The 21,542-nt window shown below is 34.9% G+C and overlaps 1 protein-coding gene across 2 annotated transcripts in view; it reads right to left on the bottom strand.

Moving 5' to 3' along the window:
• The window catches only part of LOC131948023 (interleukin enhancer-binding factor 2 homolog), a 36,497-nt gene extending 21,729 nt beyond the window's left edge, over positions 1 to 14,768 (bottom strand). For both annotated transcript variants that reach the window (XM_059309475.1, XM_059309476.1), the window contains exons 1-2: positions 14,552 to 14,768; positions 5,812 to 5,886 (exon numbers count right to left, since the gene is read on the bottom strand). In XM_059309475.1, coding sequence (XP_059165458.1) covers positions 5,812 to 5,886; positions 14,552 to 14,556 — 80 coding nt within the window. In that variant the 5' untranslated portion in view covers positions 14,557 to 14,768. The remainder of the gene's footprint in view (positions 1 to 5,811; positions 5,887 to 14,551) is intronic.
• Between the last annotated feature and the right edge of the window lie 6,774 nt (positions 14,769 to 21,542).

The raw sequence follows: 21,542 nt of genomic DNA, 5'->3' as shown, positions 1-21,542 counted from the left end.
AATCTGTTGAGAATTTGAATGATTAATTAATTGGTAATTGGCTGTTATCTGGAATGCTTAGGGCCTAAGTTTAAACAGTCTGAGTAATTTCATGTTGTGCAAATATTGGTGGAGTATTCGCAAACTAATTACTGGCAAGGTTATTAAAACTGCAAAGGCTTACTTAATTGAGTAAATCAAACATTATATTGTATTCACTTACACAATTAATTTTTACAATTTCAGTACAATACATAATTTGATTTATTACAAAACATCTATTTAAACAAATGCTATACTTTGTGATTTTTTTCTTTTTCTTTTAAAAAGTATGAAAATTAAAAATGATTACTTTAAAATGATACCTCCCCTGTACATAGACCAAATGACGTAGTCTTTGTTTACTTTTTCACAAACAATTGTTTATGTAAGAAAATACGGCATCTGGACAAATCTAACAACCCTAAATGGTTTTTCCGACGGGAATGTTTTTTGTTACTCTCCAGGGTTGGCCTAGAACCTCACAAAATATTAGGGGAATTGTTCGTCAATTTATTAATATATATCTCATATAATGAGAATTTCACTCACTTCATCTTTTAGCACTCGTCGAGGGCTTTGAGTCTGACCAATAGTTTTTCCGTACAGAGGGTGAGTACCCTTAAGTCTTTGTCGAAATTACCCGGTGTTTTCACATAAATACAAAGATTTCTTTCAAGATTTCAAGATTTTTCCCGGATATGGCGAGTTTTTTCTTACACACCTTGGCATTCTAAGACCTCACAAAATATCAAGGGGGGTCAGTCGGCAGAAGTTTTTTTTTTTATATATAGCTCATATAAGGAGAATTTCACTTAGGGTCATCTTTTAGCCCTCGTCGAGGGCTTTGAGTCAAACCATCAGATTTTCCATAGGACTAACCATTTATTTAGGTGCATGCAAAAAATTAGCCTGATGTACCCCAAAATCTTTGCTGCATTACCCTGTGTTTTTTACATAAATACAAAGATAACAACTGGTCAGTTTTAACCCATTTCTAGATTTTTCCTGGCTATGGCGAGTTTTTTCTGAAACCCTTAGGCGTTCTTTATGACCTCACAAAATATCAAGGGGGAGTCGTTTGGCAATTTTTTTTTCGATATATAGCTAATATAAGGATGTGATTGATTGGCAGGATACAGGGCAGGTGAAGTAGAGTCCCAGAGTATGTGTACGTGTTTAATAAAATATTTGTGGTGTGACATGAGCGTGACGCAACAATGTTATCGATGACGTAGGGCGCAGGAGTGAAGACATTTGGGGGTTAGCCATTGTAGGAAAAGGACGTGTTTTTGATATTGTATAGTATTAGTGTTTGATAATAAAGTTAATTCTATTTCATGATAGAAGTTGTATATTTAGGAAGAGACCCACGCTTTTCTTAATAGTTATTTAAATAGTAGTCTATAATTTATTTTCTACTTTTAGTGCATTCTAATATATAAAAGCCCATGTGCGCACTTTTCTCTCTCTCTCTCTCTCTCTCTCTGTCCGCAAAATATTTTCACCCGGACATCACATCAGAATCTTCAGCGATATATGGAGATTTTGATACGGACTTTGGTTGAAAATAATACAGTAGATGTTTTAAATGTATAACCAACATTTCATTTAAAGAAGAAAAATAAAAAATAAAGGCATATTCGAATGTAGAAAAACAGTTTTAATTATGAAACAGGAAACATGTTTATAGTTGTGAAAAAGAACCCATGAAACAATGACGTCACTAATGTTTATACATTAACTAATGACGTCATCTGCCGAAGTTAGAATAAAAAGAAATGAGCTATTTCATTCAAATTTGATTTAGATCTACGTACGCTATGAAATGCATACAATGCAATTTTTCCGACCTAAATTTATAAAATTTATTTTATCAATTTGGATTCTAGATCTAAACTAGATCTAGATCTAAATCTATGCAAAAACTAGACGTAGACGCTAAATCGCTACGATGTAGATTTAGACTATCTACTCATTTCAGGCCTTAATTATTTTATAGAAATCTTTGTTTGTTTAGCCATGGAACTGGCTAATTTGGGATGAAAAAAATTAATTTGAAAGAATAAACATATAGGCGTAAGTTTCATTCTCCATGGTGCGGGACACAACCAGTCAAACTTAATTTTTTTTTTTTATGTGTGAATCTTCCGATTTTATACTATGAAGAAAGGAACTACTTCATTTAAATTTGATCTAGATCTATAGGTCTACTCATCAAGACGTACGCTATGAAATATATACAACTTTATCGGTCAAACTAATACAAATTACTTAAAAACAACATAATGACAATTGAATAGCTAGATCTTTAACCGAATCATTTAAGTCACTTAATTAGTGTGTGCCTGTGTTATGTTAAATGTGTCGGATTTTTAGCTAATTAGTTATGTCTTTGCTTTGTCACTAATATCGTTCAGCCTGTAGTAAAGCACATTCGTTTTAACCAATAACTTTATCATAAATTATTTTCTCAAACAAGTACAACATTTTAAAATATACAGGCCTATAATTAACGTGAAACGGGTACCGATGGCTAGTTATTACATAAAAGCTTGTTATTAAAACGTTTTTATGAATTTATTTTAGTACTTTACATGTTTTATTTACAATAGAGTTACATGACTAAAAACCATTGCGCACATATTGAATGTGATGACGCCCTATTGAACATGATGGCGCATGTCTAATATCATGGAATAGTTTGATGAGACAGCCTACTAATATGGACAAAATTTTAATTAATTCATAAAAAATTTATCAGGCAAACAATTAAGTCAAATTTAATGTCATGTTGCATTGTCTTCATGTCTTGACCTACATACAAACTACAAACCATATCGGACAGTTAGTAGAAGTGCCCATAATTTCGCTCGGGTGTTTTGATCTAGTCTGACGACAGACAGAGAAAGTGAGTTAAATAAAAGCTTGTAAAAAAATAAAACTTTAAAAAAATTCAAAACATATGCTTATACTAGCTGTCCCGGACATGCCCTGCACTGACCTCTGTGAAAAACCTATCTGTAAAGAACCATGACATGTGCGTATTGTAATCAGCATATACCCGGCATTGCCCACCCTAACCACAACCAATCAAAACCAAAACACACACAAAAAATAAGCAAACATAACACAAATGCAAAGACAAATACAGACAAAAACACAAACGCAAACAAAAACCCAACCACAAACGCAAACACAAAGAAAACAAACACAAACGCATTAAAAAGCCAACAAAAACAAACCAAATCCAAACACAAACCCAACCACAAACCCAACCACAAACGCAAACCCAACCCAAACACAAAGAAAACACAAAAGTAAACAAAAAAGTTCTCACATCTTAGCCCAGGGCGCCTGTTTCAGCTAAGGTAACGACTATAGTAACCCAACTTATTCATAGTCTTTTGCACTCACTTAAATGAACGTAGGCAACATAGCGAACAAGGGAAGGCCCGGGGCACAAAATAGCACCCTGTCGGGATGTTTCAGCTAAGGTAACGACTATAGTAACCCAACTTATTCATAGTCTTTTGCACTCACTTAAATGAACGTAGGCAACATAGCGAACAAGGGAAGGCCCGGGGCACAAAATAGCACCCTGTCGGGATGTTTCAGCTAAGGTAACGACTATAGTAACCCAACTTATTCATAGTCTTTTGCACTCACTTAAATGAACGTAGGCAACATAGCGAACAAGGGAAGGCCCGGGGCACAAAATAGCACCCTGTCGGGATGTTTCAGCTAAGGTAACGACTATAGTAACCCAACTTATTCATAGTCTTTTGCACTCACTTAAATGAACGTAGGCAACATAGCGAACAAGGGAAGGCCCGGGGCACAAAATAGCACCCTGTCGGGATGTTTCAGCTAAGGTAACGACTATAGTAACCCAACTTATTCATAGTCTTTTGCACTCACTTAAATGAACGTAGGCAACATAGCGAACAAGGGAAGGCCCGGGGCACAAAATAGCACCCTGTCGGGATGCTGTAGGACGCCCGGATTTTATTCACTTTAAGACTGTTAAAAACGAAATTATGCACCATAGCATCATAGGATAGCCAAGGGCGCCAAATTGAACCATGCTAGGGTTTCAATTTAGTGAACAATTATAATACCCCAAGCTTACCCACAAACAGAAAGAAGTAAACATAGAGGACATTTAGCTTTTTAACCTATTATTGATTTAAAAAAATAATAAGTACACAGTACGTTCAGTGTATAAAATAAATTAAAGGCAGTATTTAAAATACCTACCACATTGCACTTGATCAATCCCCGCTAATTATGAATTTTTTTCAACACCAAAACAAAATAATTAAAAGTAAATTCCCCCCACCCCATGAAATGATTTTGTAAAGAGAAGTAATTGCGTTTTCTTAATTTATCAAGGGACGTAATGAATGCTAAAGGAGTTAATGTAAATAATTTTCAGACAAATTAGAATTTTTGTGTTAGTTGATGCATTTTTTAAAATTTTATCACTATTAGTTTGAAAAATGAAAATTGTTTTACAACACCTTCAATATTAATTTTTTAAATAACCAATTTAGACACTAAGCACTTTAGACGTATTACACTATGACGATTATTTTCTTATATTTCTATGGAAACCATGGTTTGCCTGCACAAACAAACATACAGAATTAAACTTTATACATTAGACTTTACCGGTGCACAAAATAAACCAAGCATCAACATCAGTGTTTTCAAACAACAAAACTATTAAAATATGATTTTCACACAAAAGACAAAAGCGCAATGAATATTTACTGCCAAAAACAGTGTGATTTCTGCTGTTGCCTTTTAGATACCAGTTCAGAAATGAGCTGCTTCTCCTTGAATTCAATAAAGGAGGTGTTCAGTTTGTTTTGCCGGTGCTAGATGAGAATTGCTCAGCTTGGCAATGCAATTCAAGCAGTTAGGACGCTGACTCCCATCAAGTTCAATTATGCATGGTAATCCATATCTATTTATATAATTCTCTGCGTGGACACCACCACACATGCAAGCCAACTATCTAATCCTCCTTCCGCCCCCTCCCTCGTTCTCCAGACATCCGCAACAGACCGTATCTCTATCACCCCCCCCCCCCCCCCCACCTCCACTAGTCTGGTGAGCTGTGGTTTACGCCAAAATATTTACCAATCTTAGTCAGGTCAAATTAGTGACAGCTATTTCGGGCAGATAATTTTGTTTTAAAACTATTTGAAACTAAGGGGAGGTAACAAAGTTCTGATTGATCTTTTCATTGCCGTCTGTAAACTGTCGTCTGGTGGGGAGGGGGGGGGGGGGGGAGAGAGGAGGAAAGGTGGGTGCGGATAATCATTCTTCACGTGCTACTGATAGTGTTTTAAAGCACAAAAATTTTAGTTGCAGCATTGGTAGTTTCAAATTCACACCCCCCTCAACCTTTCAATTTATTTTTTGGCGCCCCCTAAGGTCGGGCCCGGGGACATATGTCCCCCCCACCCCCCCTCGCTGCGCTACTGACTGTACCACTACATAGAAATAAAAAGTGTGTATATGGAGCACTTTGTCATGACATCTAAGGTATCTGAACTTTCTACACTGACAAAATTTGATTACAAATAATATGAGGGGTGTGTGTCTTGACCTCAGCTGAACCCCTGAGACTGAATCATTGAATGAATCAGTGGGATTCGATTGAACCTAGGTTAAGAACCACTGCTTTAAATTAATAAACAAAGACTAATAAAACTTTTAAGTACCTTATAAACAATTAAGCTAATTGATATGATTTTTTAAAATGAATATGAGCATACTTACGGACCAGGAGGTCCTCCAAAGGGCCGAACTGGACCTCTCATACCACCACGTATACCTGGTCTGCCTCTATTGGGCCTATACACAAGGAAAACAAAAAAAGAAAACATTGATGGAATTACAACAAAATATTCTTGGGGTAATTTCAAGGCAACATATGATGGTAAATGCCTTTTTAGCAACCCAACTTTTTAAATTATACATAACTAGGCATACTGCCTAGCTTTGCTTAGGTTTTCAACATTTGAGAATTTGAATACTTAATTATTTAGTGATGGCTGAGGTGTGGAGTGGTTAAATTTAAACAGTAATGCTAATTTTAGAACAAAATGTTGTTGTTTGTTGTTTAAAGTCCGTTTTCAGAGAAAATATTGGGAAGTTCGCAATGTATGACTAAAATGGAATTAGAACTACAGAGGTTCCTTGAACAGTATATCTCATAATTTATATTATATTGACTTTTTAAATTATTTATTTATTTAATTAGGATACGTACCTTAATTTCTTAAATAAATTGGTGTGTCAACAACCAGTTACAACTCATGTCACATTGATCTCATGTCAAAATTGTAAAAATAATAGTAGTTTAAAAAAGCAATTAACTATGAATATCTATTTTTCCCCAATAAATTTTATATTAGTTAGTTCTTTACTAATTCTGAGAACAAAATGCCCACTTAACTGTTTTTTTACTTTCTCGTATATACGAAGTATAGAGAAAGTCTTGTAATCGTGCACAAAAAAAATATCAAGATTTTTACAAATCTCGACGTTTTACACCTCACTGATACGGAAAAACATAATTTTGCAATCTTGTCCGTATGTCTGTGTGTCTGTCTGTGTGTCTGTCTGTCTGTCCGTGTGTAAACGATAACTTGAGTACCGTTACTGCTAGGTTGATGAAATTTCATATATAAGTATTTTATCAAAATCGTAGATCCGTATCAACTTTTGAGCGATTTCCGATAACCGGAAGTGGTACTTTTCCTACTTTGAATTTTTCAAAAGCCTATAACTTGAGTACTATTTCAGATAGATAAACGAAATTTCACATGTAAGTAAAAGATCTAATTCTCTACCTTCTGTTAAATTTTGAGTAATTTCCGTTGACCGGAAGTAGTAATTTACGCTACTTCCGATTTCTCAAACAACTAATGTAAATTTTAAAAGTACTAATAATATTGCGCACTATTATGCGCTTTTTTATTTGGCGTTCACTTGGTGTGCAATTAATTTGTCTACGAGATTTTATTCTATTTTTAAAACTTTAAGTATTTAAAATGGATTAAAAATCATGTCTATAGCCAGAGTTCCCATCCCCTGTTATTTTATATAAGAATATTCGAGAAAGTTTAGGGGAGATCACTCCCGGTTTATTTGTGTAAGAAGCGTCATCACAAATATAGGTAAAGTGAGAAGTTTAACCTTTGTTTTTTTCGAGTGGAGATAAAATACTAACAGTGAAAGGCGAAATGATGAGTCAGAAAACATAGTCCTCTTTGCTACTTGTGGAACATAAGGCTTTGAATATACCCTTCCATTTTGCCTGGTCATCAGCTATTAATTTTACTATCTCCCAAGATATCCCTGCTGTTTGCTATTCGATAGGCTAGCAAACATTTTATTGTACACATTATAAGTGAAAAAACTAGTTCGTGGGGTTTAAATTTGTATTGTTTTTTAAAAAACTTTATCTGCAAAGTTTTGTAAACAAAAAACTATGACGGGCTGTCAGAAATCAATCACAGAGTTCCTGCACATACGCCTAACCCTAATTTCTAACCATAAAATTAGTCGAGATTACAATACTATTAACAACCCTAACACTCTTTTTTTAAAGAAGATTTAATTATCGGACACCGGTGTAAACATTCTCCCCGTGTTTTTAATCCGTGTCAACAATATGATTATGATATGATGGAAGGATTCTCGTCAACTTGATTGCCTCCATTAAATATTATGATTTTGTATAGCCTATCGTGTCTAGAGCTAAATATATAATATAGGGTATTTAGTATTTAGAAATCACAAAACAAGAACTAACGCTAGCAAATTATAGCTAGAGTCTAATTGTCGAATTACAAACAATGCCCTAGAATTTCTAGATCTAGATTTCTAGGTCTAAAACAAGTTAATAAAAAGTCTAGCAACTGCCTCAGCCGGTGTGCTTGGTTTGGGTGGTAGAAATATTTGTATATTCTTAGTATTCTTAGCCAATACAAATTAGAAGAAATTAATTTTTTGTGACCGAACGAAAGGATATTTTTGAAAACTTTCTTTGGCAATATTGTTCTAAATTATGGCAGGAATTGATTGGTAAATGTTTCAAGTTGCTAAGTGGTCTGGTTGCCGAGATATGGGCCAAAAACTTCATTTTTTCTAGGTTTTTTGGCTTTTCCGGGAAATCCAGAAAGGAATTCCAGGAATTTTTTTGGCCTATGTTCATCCTCGGAACTTGCTTAACATATTTGCTTTTGGAACTAGTCCTCGATATTGCTTCGTTGAGGAGGAGATACCACTTAAAGCTGCGGACACGCTGTGGACACACATCCATCCATCCAGAAATGACGCATTATTAAACGCAATTTTTCTTTTTTTGAAATTGCGCTAAAAATCTGTAAAACCTTAGTTTAGCGTTGTAAATTCCAACGAAACTACTAATGTGCGGTGGAGGTAACTAATGAATATTTCTTTCATTTGGGCATATTTATGACATATTTAATATAACAGATAATTGAATAACAAATCACAATCCATGACCAAACCAGTCAAAAATATTCGGGAATAAAATTTAAACAACCCTGTTCGAGACAAAAATGAGTAAATACAATCAGCGGCCATGTTTCGAAAACAATAATAGAGTAGTTTCCCTTGAAAAATTGTCTATTTGCATGTCTGTTGTGTTGATTTTGTGGTTTAATATGGTTGTATAGTAATTTTTCTTTTTTTTTTTCAATATACTTGAAATGAATGACTAATAGACCTTTTCAGACTGAAGAGTGTGCATCCAAGACCACCAAAATTGTTGGGAAGTCAAACTTTTGAACACTTTTTTTGCAGTGATCAAATCAATATTATATTGCCAATAAATTACGCCGCTCTTACGGAGTTATGACAGCGTGCACTATTGCAGAACAAATATAATGATGAACATATTAATTCGGATAGAAATTGTGGTGGGGAGAGTTTGAGTAGAATTCAGCTATGTGATTTTTAGACAGGTCAGGTTTTTATTAGGTGAAACTAAACAAGGGATGGTTGTGGGAGAAAGACCAGCTGTAGAAGTATGACGCCTCATTCATTGGTGATCCATTTTGTCAGTGGGGACGATAGAACTAATAAAAGGGTCAAGAAATGTAAAAAGCATGCTGAGTAGCATTTCTTGAACCCCACCTTTTCATCCCCCATTTAGCACATTGTCACCAAGTTAACGCTCACGCGTGACGTCATGTACCGGTACCGCAGACTGTTAGGCTTATTTTATAGAAAAGGAAAAAAAAGCACTGCCGTTTAGACACTTATGCGATGTTTAATTTGATTACTTATGTTGGTGTTCAATTAAACAGCCCCTCACCCATCCATAATTCGTCCATTTTTAAACGTACCTGATTTCTGCAAGCTTGCTGTCTTGAGAATTTTGGCCCTTTAAAACGGTATTAAGCTCCCAACGTATAGACTAGAACTAGACTACCCATTAAGCTCCAAAAGAAGCTTGGTGACAAGAAGATGGCCTTCTGATTTTGAAGCTGCTCTGCGCTTTATAAAAAGCACAATAAACGATAAGATGACACTTATTTTAAGTAAATTATAGAGCTGAATCTTGTTATATATTAAAAGTGATATTTGAAAATTAAGAGCTGTGTATTAGGCCAGACAGTCAACACCAACATATTTCAATTTAAGTCCAAAAAAAAAAATTCCTCAAAAGACGTAACATTACTTAATTTTTGCGCAGTTTCGCACAATTAAATTAAGGTATTTCCAGCATCTTACCAAGCGTGATAGCCTACTGGTGCTCTAATGCGGCCCTGTTCAGTTCGCCGGACCCGGACCCCATGCTGATGGTTGTATTCCTAACGCCCTGCATTAGACGCGGCATATTCGTTGACAGGCAATTTGTGGCAAGCCTTTTTCACTGAGGTCGTTTTTCCAAATGTCTCAAACTAGCAGGCTTACAACAATTATGATGATTCGTTTTGAGCAAGGCATACATATACTACTGCTTATTTATCATTATTTTTTATCTAACATAGCATTATAGAGGTTCTCTGTCAATGACCTAGGTATTTTTCCCCGTTCACTTCCTATCATTAGACCTACACGTCATAAATTGTGCAGCCGCCTGAGTTGACATCACAAATCTTCACTCACTCGTAGCAAATAATATGTGACATCATTTATGGAGAGCCCCATATCACTCATTTGGGTGTTTGATATTGACATTTTGACAACAAAGGATTACCAAAATGTATCTGTAAAGTGGAGACTTAGGATAATGACAACACGCACTTAATTAAGGGGTGGAGTGGCTGATATTGTTAGATGGTGTTTTACAAGGGAAGCTGATGGTTAATACATTTTGTTTCTCTCTAAATAAAAATGATAAAAAACATTTATTTTTGTCAAAATTATAGCTAAAGATCTTAGATAAAGGCAGAGTGAAACGTAATTTTTTACATTATGACTTTTTGTGACATTGACAACGAAAATATGATGGAGGTTGGGGTTTAATTAAGGTAAAGAGAAGTAAAAAAAAAACTCATAATTTACGATAGAATCACTAATTAAATTTAAAAGAAAAAAAAACCTGAAATGAAAATAGCGAACATTCAAACAAAAAGAAAAACCGCAAACTGTAAGCCCTATAGTAATAGAAATCTAGTAGTGATCAAGTAAACAGTACAAAGAACGTGATTTTATACATGAATACTAGTTGCATATTACAGTGACAATACTTCTAGAATTGATGATGTTGTTCATTAGTAAATTCAGTTTTTAAAGGGCAGAATTTTTTTTTAAATTGCTTTGTAGGCCTATACAGATAGTAGTCAGATACAATTAAATCTACAAGACAATCATATTTAAATACATTTTCATACGAATAGAAATGAAAGGGAAGCTAGTCTAAATAATCTCGACACAGGGTTGATAAAAATTAATTTCAGGATATTTAAATTGATTTAACCAAAAATGGTGATCAATTAGTGACAATTAGTATTAGGCCTATTCAATTATCCATCATATTTTATTAAAATATACGAAAATAGGCCTATAGATAGGCCTACTCATATTTAAAGACATATTCTAAATTCTTCATTAATTCACTCTACCCCACATTACTAGATCAAATCTAGGGTAAAACCTTATTTTAGCGTCGGAAATTATCGGGTAATGTTTGTTGAGTTTCGGTAACTACATTTAAGGTAAACCATGGTTTATTTGACCATTGAAATATAAATAAAGTGAAAATCGATTGTAGTAAATTAATGTTTTAATTTTTTAAGTTTAATCGACAAAAGGAAACATGAATAAATATAATAGTAGATTAAATTAGTAGTTAACTTATACCCAGACTACTAGTTACAGCTTCCTGCATAAATTTTTTTATAAGACTACCTGCCTGCACCCTCAGACAAACTTAAGAAATAATAGCGGGTAAAAAAAGAGGTCAAGATTAACTAACCCTGTTTAACAATGTTTAGTAGTAGAAATATTTAGCTGAAACACTTAAAAATAACTAGTTATACAAAATGATTAATAAAGCAGTTTTTAACACACAAATAAAATAAATATATCCAAATTTTAAACATTCTGTATAAAAAAATAAAAGAATGCCGCAAATAAAGTATGGTTTACAGTACTTCCGGTGGATTCCGGAAGTTTGTGACAGACTTTGTCAATGTTTTCTTGTTTTTTACTGCTGTACGATTCCGGAATAATAACCGACGCTAAACTAAGGTTTTACCAAATCTAGATCTAGAATCTAGTACTTAAATTAAGTACTACTACTACTAGAACTAGAATCTAGTAGTTTTAGCCGAATTAACGATGCTAAACTAACTATTAAACTACTAAGGTTTTACCTAAAAATCTACATCTAGATCTAGAAATCTAGATCTAATCTTAGTTCTCTAAAATAAATCTAGATCTAGAATTCTGAATTCTAGATCTATACCTCCCATTATCTCTAGTCTTAGCTTAGGCTTAGACTACTACTAGATCTAGATCTACTGTCTACTACTAGTCTTTTTCTAGATCTAGATTTAGTTACTATCACTAGTAGTACTAGATCTAGTCTAAGTCTAGTACTAGTACTAGATCTAGTAGTCTAACTGGTAATCTATCGTTTTGGGTACGTAAAATCGCCCGCGGCTAGTAATGTACGAAAAAGTTACCTCATTGTCAAGGCTTTAATAGAAGTATATTGAACTACATCTAGATCTATATTGTGATATGTTTGTGTCAAATATTGTAGATAAATGAATAATAAACCTAAATCAATGGCTAAATATATAGGCCCTAAATATGGGCCAGAAATTAACTTAAAACAGCAGTGTTTGCAAGCAAGATTTGCTATAAACAGCAGCCATTTGTAAAATAGAGTGGCTTCCCCCTGAATCTTGCACTATATTTAGAAAAAAAAACAAACAAGATGGCTGCTATAGTAAATGAGCATGTTGTAGTTAGTCTCATATAAATTCAATTTTCTTCAAATTATAAAAAGAATAACATATAATTGTAGAGCTTTAAAAATGCAATCCAACAGTACCAATTTTATTAATTTAGCATAATGGGTTGATTAAATATAATTTTTTTAGTGTCGCAAATAAAATATATAGAAACGCGACCAAAAACGCAGGTAAAAAGTCAAATTCACTTGTTTTAAAGCTAGTAAGCAAGAAAAGACATGATTCTTTCTTACTATTGAAATCAGTTTGCTTATACCTACATTTTTTAACACCAAGGTGAAAGTAAATAGTTTATATAAATTTATAAAATGCCATTTATATAATTTATTGTATGTTTTGTGATGAATTTTCAATTGGAAAATACCGCATTTGGAAGCAGAAAGTTAAATTCTACAGAACAGATGTTGTTTGGAATGTTATAGATTATAGATCTAGGCCTATATCAAAATGTTTGTTTAATAAAATTCAATTAGAGTCCACCCATTTCTGATGGGTACCTGATATACATTGAGGAAATTAAAGGTAAAAAGTAAAGGCGGCTGTGAATATCGCTGACCACACGGACAATCACTTCATATGCCGAGGTCAAGAAACATGAACTCTACTTCATCTGCCAAATAGATTGCTTTGTCTACAGAGGAATCTTAATTAATGTTTACAGGGGCCTAATAAAATTGAGTTATGTTTGTAAAAACATTAGGCCTAAGCTTTAAAAACTTATTTTGGTCAATATCGGAAAAAATAAAAATCTTTTCGACTAAATGGGTTGAAAAAAGCTTTGAATTTGTTTCATTGTTTGTTATTATATCTTGTAGTATTTAGAATTGAAGCTTTCTTTCTTAATTACAAGTTGTATTAATTTCAAACCTTAATGTAATTTCTTTTTAATTCAGTATTAGCCTAAATGTAAGGTAGGCTACAGAATTCAGATATTACCTATGGTTTTGTGATTTTTATATGTTTATAACATTTGTGTTTATGAAATGACCTAATGAAGTTATCAAGCAAACTGTTTTATTATTATTTTAATAGGCCTGCAAGTTATAAGTACAAAATATAGATATCTAATCACTAGATCTAGGTCTAAGTTTAAGAAAAAACTACCAAAAGGGTTTGAAATACTTAAAATCATATAAATATAGTACTAAAAGTAGCTATGTTTTGAAAAATAAATATCTTAAACTGGAGACATTCAATTTAAAAGTCATTATAAAAACTCCACGATCTAGATTTATTTCTAGATCTCTAGTAGGAATACAGATTTAGAGGCTTTCCCATCAGTATCAATGTACTATCTTAGCTATGTGGGAGGTCAGTACGAGTTCACTGGGAAAAAAATCGGATCTGCCGTAGGGGGGTGGGTTTAGTGCGCAAATGCTCCTGACCGATTGCCAAAAGGTACAGAAATTCTAAAGATACATTTTAAAAGAAAAATGGACGGCTGAACTGCAGTTATCAAAATATCTGTGTAAGTAGAAGTATAAATAATAATATTTTACACAAATATAGCTGTCTTTTGCTAAATCTAGCTCAATTTCCACGAAAATCGCATCCGGTCGCAATAATTTTTATATCAGCTTGTCGGCCATTCAACGATCTATCACGTGTAGCAGACGCCAAACAGATTTACCCGTATGGTATTGCGCGAATGCTATTTTTAGCAACAGTGCCGAGACGCGATCGAAAAAAACGAACTAGAAAGTGGCCATAAAAAAGCGGGTCAGGGGAGGTAATTCAACTCGCGTTATGAGACTAGCTACATGTTGCATCTGTTGGAAACATCGCTAGTCTTCATTTATTACTGAAAAGTTTTAATTCAATTGTTTAAAAACAGGTACATAAATGAATCAAGGAAACATTTTTGAATTTTTTAAAACATAAATCTTCCTAAAAATGTGAAATAATTATTAAAATTTAAGGAGTCACCTGTTTTTCACATTACAAATCGCGGGCGATTTTACGTACCCAAAACGATAGATTACCTCTAAGTCTAACTAGATCTATAACTAACTAGATCTAGATCTATACTATTCTATACTCTCAGAGTCTCTCACCTCATTTTTAATATTTTTTTGTCGTTAGACAAATATTAATATTACTTTAAATTTTGGCAATTATGTCTATGAGATTCTAGATCAAGACTAGTCTTGATAAATCTAGATCTAGAATCTAGATCTAATCTAGATTTAGATTCTATGTTGAAGTTCTAGTAGTGTAGTTGGAGTTTTACATCTAGTCTAGCTTTGTTTTAGCCTAAATTTTAGGTCAAACCAAAGGTAGAAAACAATCAAAATCAACGAAAATGAAAAAACCGCAACTCCCAAGATCGACTCAACAATTATTCCAATTAACAAGTAGGCGAACACAATTTTTATATTGTGTTTGGTAGACAAATAATTTGAGGAAGACAAATGGTTGTCAGTGACTTTTTTTTTATTTATAAAAATAAATAGGCTCCAACTGCCAGTGGGGAGAAATTACAAACTCAGCAAACCAAATAGTGAACAGTGGATTTGCTACGGCCTATCGTCTTTTAGTTTTTAGTCTACATCTAGAATCTAGATCTATATATTAAATGGTGCACATTCAAAACGGCCCGGGTCAAAACGGCCCCGTTCATATGACCCCGTCAAATCGACCCCCCGACAAAACGACCCAGTCAAAATAGCCCCGTCAAAAGGACCCCGAATTATTGGCTCCCGTCAAATGAACTCCCGTCATATTGATTCGCGACATATTTGCTCCCGACAAATGGGCTCCCGACATTTAGGCTCCCGATAAATGGACTCACGACATTTAGGCTCTCGACAAATAGACTCAGGTCATATTGGCTCCCGACAAAGCGGCTCCCGAGTCTCGACATATTGGCTCCCGACATAAGGGCTCACGACATATTGGCTACAGACAAAAGGGCTTCCAACACATTGGCTTCCGACAAAATGACTCCCGACATACTGGCTCCAGACAAATGAATCGTGGGATCACTATTGGCATAAAAGTAATCATTTTGTCCTACCTCCACTACCAATATAACCTCTTTTAAATGCCTGAATGAACTTGTTTTTCATGAACCAACATTAATTCACAAACAAATCGAGCCCTTAACAGCAAAATTAAACAAATTCAAACAATTTAATTATGTTTAATTTACTTACAACAGTTAAGATCTTTTGCTTAAAAGCGAGCACAGAAGTGTAAATGTATTATATACATAATGTTTACAGGATAACGGCATTTTGTTTTGATAACCTACAAGCATACTGCAGGTAGATAACGTGGACCCCTCTCCCCACAAACTCAGTTGGATCAGTTTATAACCGAATCGTTTATGGAAGTCATAGATAGATGACCCATAAATTAAAACACACTATTTATTATAATAGATAAAGTATTATAAAAAAATAAGGCCTGCAGAACAAGATATGCATACGTTGGATAAGCTAACTCTAAAGAATATTGATGAAGTGGTCAAACTGGCAGGTGTCATATTCGATGAGACCGTTTTGCCGGGAGACTTAGTCCCTACGAAACCGTATTGTCAGTGGTCTTTTTGTCGGGAGCCACATTGACAAGAGCCTATTTGTCGTGAGCCAAAATGATGGGAGCCTATTTGTCGAGAGTCATAATGACAGGGGCCGTTTTGTGGAGAAACTAAATGGCGCGAGCCTATTTGTTGGGAGTCGTAATGACGAGGGCCGTCTTATCTAAAAACTTAATGACGGGAGCCTATATGTTGGGAACCTTATTGACTGGAGCCTATTTGTCGGCAGCCTATTTGACGGGGTTCATATGTCGCTGGCCCTTTTGACGGGGTCGATTTGACGTGGCTCTTATGTCGGGGTCGTTTTGTCGGGGCCGTTTTGTCATTGGCCGTTTTGACGCCGCACGATATTGAATAAAGAAAGGAATGGATATCTCAATGTGTGTATGGGGGGGGTGCTTTATTCGCTCGCCATGAAACTGTTTGGGAAGTTCTTGAGAATACTCCAAGATTTCTGCCATTAAAAATATCTAAATATCTCATGAGCGACCAAAGCTTTGATTTAAAAGATCAAATATTATCAGTGCATTAAAAAGCTTACTATTATTAAGGTTTTTTTTTTAAAACTTGTTTAATTTTGCAATCCGAAACTATAGCATTTGAATCCGTGGTGTAATATACACCGTCGACGAACACCATGTTTTCCAGGGCGTCTGCGCCCATGGAGAGCCCTCCTCGTGCATGATAAGCTCGACTCACACCACGTGTCGACGAAGATGAAGTGGCCATATCGATGATGGAAGGACGGAAAAAAAGGAAGAATGGATGGAAGAAAGGACTAACACACTACATGGCGGTTTATATTATAGACTACCTTTTATCCGTGCTCCGTTAAGGTAAAAAAAAAATAGCCCACTAGGGCTGGTAAGTAGGTCACCAACCAGTTCTATGGCTCGTGCAGGTTTTATTGCGCCGTAGAACTGGTTGGTGACCTACTTACCAGCCCTATGCTCTCCCCCTAATCTTCGATCTGGTGGTTGTAGCATGTCCCTTGTGTATGCGATGCAACGGTGTGGACATGGATATTCACTCAGCTCACTGCGCACGGATGGCGGTAACACTTTGGTGTGCATATGGATATTCAGGAAAATTAAACTAAAGATCAGGGGTCGGCGTGGTCGAGTCGGTAAAGCCCATTGTTGCTAAACCGAAAAGTCTCGGGCAGATGAGGCTCGTTAGCTGGGGACAGCCACTCTTCTAGGAGAGACAACTCCAAAATCAAACAACTGCTGCCTTGTAGTTTGTTCTTGGTTGGAAAAGACCCACGCTTTTCTTTATAGTTAATTAAATAGTAGTCTATAATTTATTTTCTAATTTTTAGGGCATTATTACATAAAAGCTTGTTATTAAAACGTTTTTTATGAAATTTTCTTAGTACTACATGTTTTATTTACACTAGAGTTGCATAACTAAAACCATTGCGCACCTATTGAACGTGATGACGCCCTATTAAACGTGATGACGCATGTCTAATAGCTCGGAATAGTTTGATGAGACAGCCTACTAATTTGGACACAATTTTAATTAATACATAAAAAAATTATTCAGGCAACCAATTAAGTCAAATTTAATGTCACGTTGCATTGTCGACTGACGATAGACAGAGGAAGTGAGTTCAATAAAAGCTTGTAGAAAAAATTCATAAAAAACGTTTTAATAACATGCTTTTAGGTAATAATGCACTAAAAAGGAGAAAATAAATTATAGACTACTATTTAAATAGCTATAAAGAAAAGCGTGGTTCACTTTAGTATCTATTGGATACCTTTACTAATATTTAGGTAGTGTATAATTTACTTTCGGAAAAATATAATTTTGCAATCTTGTCCGTTTGTGAGTGTGTATTGTGTGTGTTTATGTGTGTCTGTAAACACGATAACTTGAGTATCGTTACAGCTAGGTTGATGAAATTTCATATATAATATTATATCAAATTTGTAGATTTAGTTCCGTATAAACTTTTCAGCGATTCCCGATAACCAGAAGTGGAACTTTTTCTACTTTCAATTTTTCATAGGCCTATAACTTGAATACTATTTCAGATAGATAAATGAAATTTCTCATATAAGTAAAAGAACTAATTTTCTGCCTTGAGTAATTTCCGTTGACCGGAAGTAGTAATTTACGCTATTTCCGATTTCTCAAAAAAAAAAAAAACGCATGTGAATTTATAAAGTACTAATAATATCCCGCACTAGTATGCACATTTTGTTTGGCGTTCACTTGGTGTGCAATTATTTTTTCTACGAGATTCTATTCTATTATAAAAAGTAATTAAAATGGTTTAAAAATATTGTCTATATCCCGAGTTGCCATCCCCCGTAGTGTTATCTATATATATATATAATTCTCTTCTTGGAGACGCTAGAAAACAAGCTGTAAGCGCGCTCCCTACCACCCCACCCCTACATGGTCTGGTGAGCTGTGGTTCACGCTAAATGTTTACAATCATAGAGCCGGGCTTAGTGACGCAGATAATTTAGTTTGAAACTATTTTAAACTTAGGGGAGGTAACTAAGAGGAGGCTGCTTTCACGGGGGGGGGGGGGGGGTGTAGGGTAGGGTAGGGGTTGGGGGAAAGGAGGGTGGGGGTAGTATTGTCCTTAACGGCCTACTGATAATGTTTTAAAGCAAATATTTTCAGTGGCAGCATTGGTACTGTCGAATTCACAAATTATGAATTACTGAAAAGTAGAAAATAAAACAACTATAAATAGCGACGTATGATATGCCGCGGGTCGGCTCGTATAAGAATATTCCAGAAAGTTTAGGGGAGATCACTCCCGGTTTATTTATTTTTTGCATGCTTACAATAATTTCTCTATACTATAATAATAAGAATAATAACCGACCAGAGGCGTAGAAACCCTTCCCGACGCCCGGGGACAAACTTTTTGATTTGCAACCCCCCACCTCAAGATTTCGATTTGCACCCCCCTCAAACTTTCGATATGCACCCCCTCAACCTTTCAATTTATTTTTTCAACCCATTTTGGCGCCCCCTAAGGTCGGCGCCCGGGGACATATGTCGTCCCCCCCCCCCCGCCCGCCCCCCCACATATATATATATATATATATACATACATACATATAAGTAGTCTATTAGGTCACTTTTGGTTAGTATTTTTGGCGGAGGGATGGAGGGGGATGCGCAAAGGTTATATAGCAAAATACTCGGGAATGGGATGCGCCGCAGGGACAATGAGAGATAGTAAAATACTCCCAGCCGGGCAGCCTGGCGCAGCAGGATGTGGAGGAGCGGATGCGGATGCGCAAAGACATAAAATACTACGCCAACTGGCGTTGGCGGAGGAGCGGAGGGTGGGTCACCTTCGGTGACCTTGTGACGTAATCAATGACCTTGTGACGTAATCAGTGACCTAGTTACGTAATTTTAGTGCGTTTTTTAAATTAGTTTTAATGAATTTTTAAAATTTTTATTAATTTTTATTGACGAGTTACGTAATTTGATTATTTGTTTACTTTTTAATTATTTTTATTTTGTTTATTTTTAATTTTATTTTATAATTAGTTTGAATTTTTATTGACTAGTTATGTAATTTAATTACTTTGATTGTATTTTGTTTGTTTATTTTTTAATTATTTTTTAATTTTAATTTTTAATTAGTTTAATTATTATTGAGTAGTTACGTAATTGGATTTTAATTTTTTAAATTTTTAGATTTAAAAATTTTTTTTTTAAATTTTAATTTTGTAACTTTAATTATTTTAATTTATTATTAGTTTGAAATTCCTTTTAATTAATTTGATTTTAATAACTTTGTTTAATTTATTTATTTGATATAGTTCTTTTCTTTGTTGTATGATGTTTAAAATAAAAGACACTGTTTATTTGATTGTATGTATGTTTAATAGTAAGCGGAGAGGGGTGGTGGTGGTTGAGAGGGATGGTCGGGGAGGAGAGGAAAGTAATGACGGGGGTTGAGGGGAGGGGTGTGCTAGCGTGTACTAGAACATTCTTTGTATAGCGGGGGCATTTATCTACACCTACTCATTATCAACAGCTGTTACTTATCGATTCACCAGCGATCCTTTGTTTTTTAGAAGGACCGTACAAGGGCCTAATTAGATTGGTCACGCATCATGGATTTATGTCGAGTTCGCGGAAGCGATCACCGCAGGGGTCCGGTGTTTAATCGAATGCGTTAAGTGGTTATCCGTGAACCCACCGTTAAGTGTGGCGACAGCTGTTACCACTTTAATGGGTTTTACCACTCGGTTTGACAGCTCATGATGATTAATGCGAGTCCCTCTCCGCGTTAAGTGTGGCGACAGCTGGTGCTGTAATTAAGCTGAGCAACCGGGCTTTTTTCATTACCTTGTTGGTTTTCTTGTTCTGTCATGCTAACTCTATACACACACACACACACATACACATACACACTAAAATTAAAACAAAAGTCTTCTTATATTTTATTTATTTATTAACGTTTTTCCAAGTTATCAAAGGCTTTTAAAATTTCATCCTGTAAAAGTGTTCAATACATATTCAATATATATTCTTTGTAAGCGTGTTGTAAACAATGGGTAGTGGAGGCGATTACTAAGTAAGAGGGCAGAGAACTTAGCTTGCATCGCAATATTTGAAAACATGGCGATGTTTAACCTCAACCAAAAAAGACAATGAACCTAGAAGGAAGACGAAAATATATCTTCGTCTTGCAGCAGATTACCTTCCCATGTTCGCTTTAGTATTACAGTTTTCATCAAACTACTTTTTGACTTGAACTTCTTTAATTTAAGAAAGTTTACTTATACATAATACATTACGTCTAATTACAATTTTTTATTTTTACCACTCAATGTATTTTGTTTTTTTCTATATCTTACATTGTCATCTTAATTTTTTGATCACCTTAGTAAAAATTTGCTTAAGATTATAAACTTCAAGTTTTAAAAACATCAACGTTATAGTACGTCGTGTCAAATGACACACCGTTTAAAATGTCTACATTTAAATTTCACCAAAATAATGACGTAAAAACTAAATATGATATGACGTTAGTAAACATATCATTCAATCTAATCACTCTAAAGTACAAATCAATAATTTTTATTGATTAAGGGGCTGGGTGAGTTATTTTTATTCGGATGCCCAGGGAAGGTTTGGAGTTGATTGGGACAGAGTTTATATAAGAGTCGGTGAAGTTTTCTCCGAGGCAGGTTTCGAAGCTAGGCCAGGGATGTTTTGGAATTGTTAGTTGTCGAGTCTATTCTAGGGTCGGGGGAGTTTTGTTAACACCGAGGCATGTTACAAAGTTGGTACATACATGTTTTAGAATTGATAGGGGGAGAGTTTATACGAAAGTCGGAGGAGTTTTCGCCGAGACAGGTTACAACGTTGATATATACATGTTTTGGAATTGGATGCGGTAGAGTTTATACTAGGGACGGAGGTGTTTTGGTTACACCAAGGGTGGTTTCAAAGCTAGACCATGCATGTTTAGGAATGGACAGGGGCCGTGTTCATACTAGGGTCGGTGA

The sequence above is a fragment of the Physella acuta genome, unplaced genomic scaffold (assembly GCF_028476545.2).
Source record: "Physella acuta isolate Inbredline_101_S28 unplaced genomic scaffold, ASM2847654v3 ptg000621l, whole genome shotgun sequence".
NCBI classification, from domain to species: Eukaryota; Metazoa; Mollusca; class Gastropoda; family Physidae; genus Physella; species Physella acuta.
The sequence above is the reverse complement of the archived record's forward strand: the minus strand, read 5'-3'. Positions and strand labels throughout refer to the sequence as shown.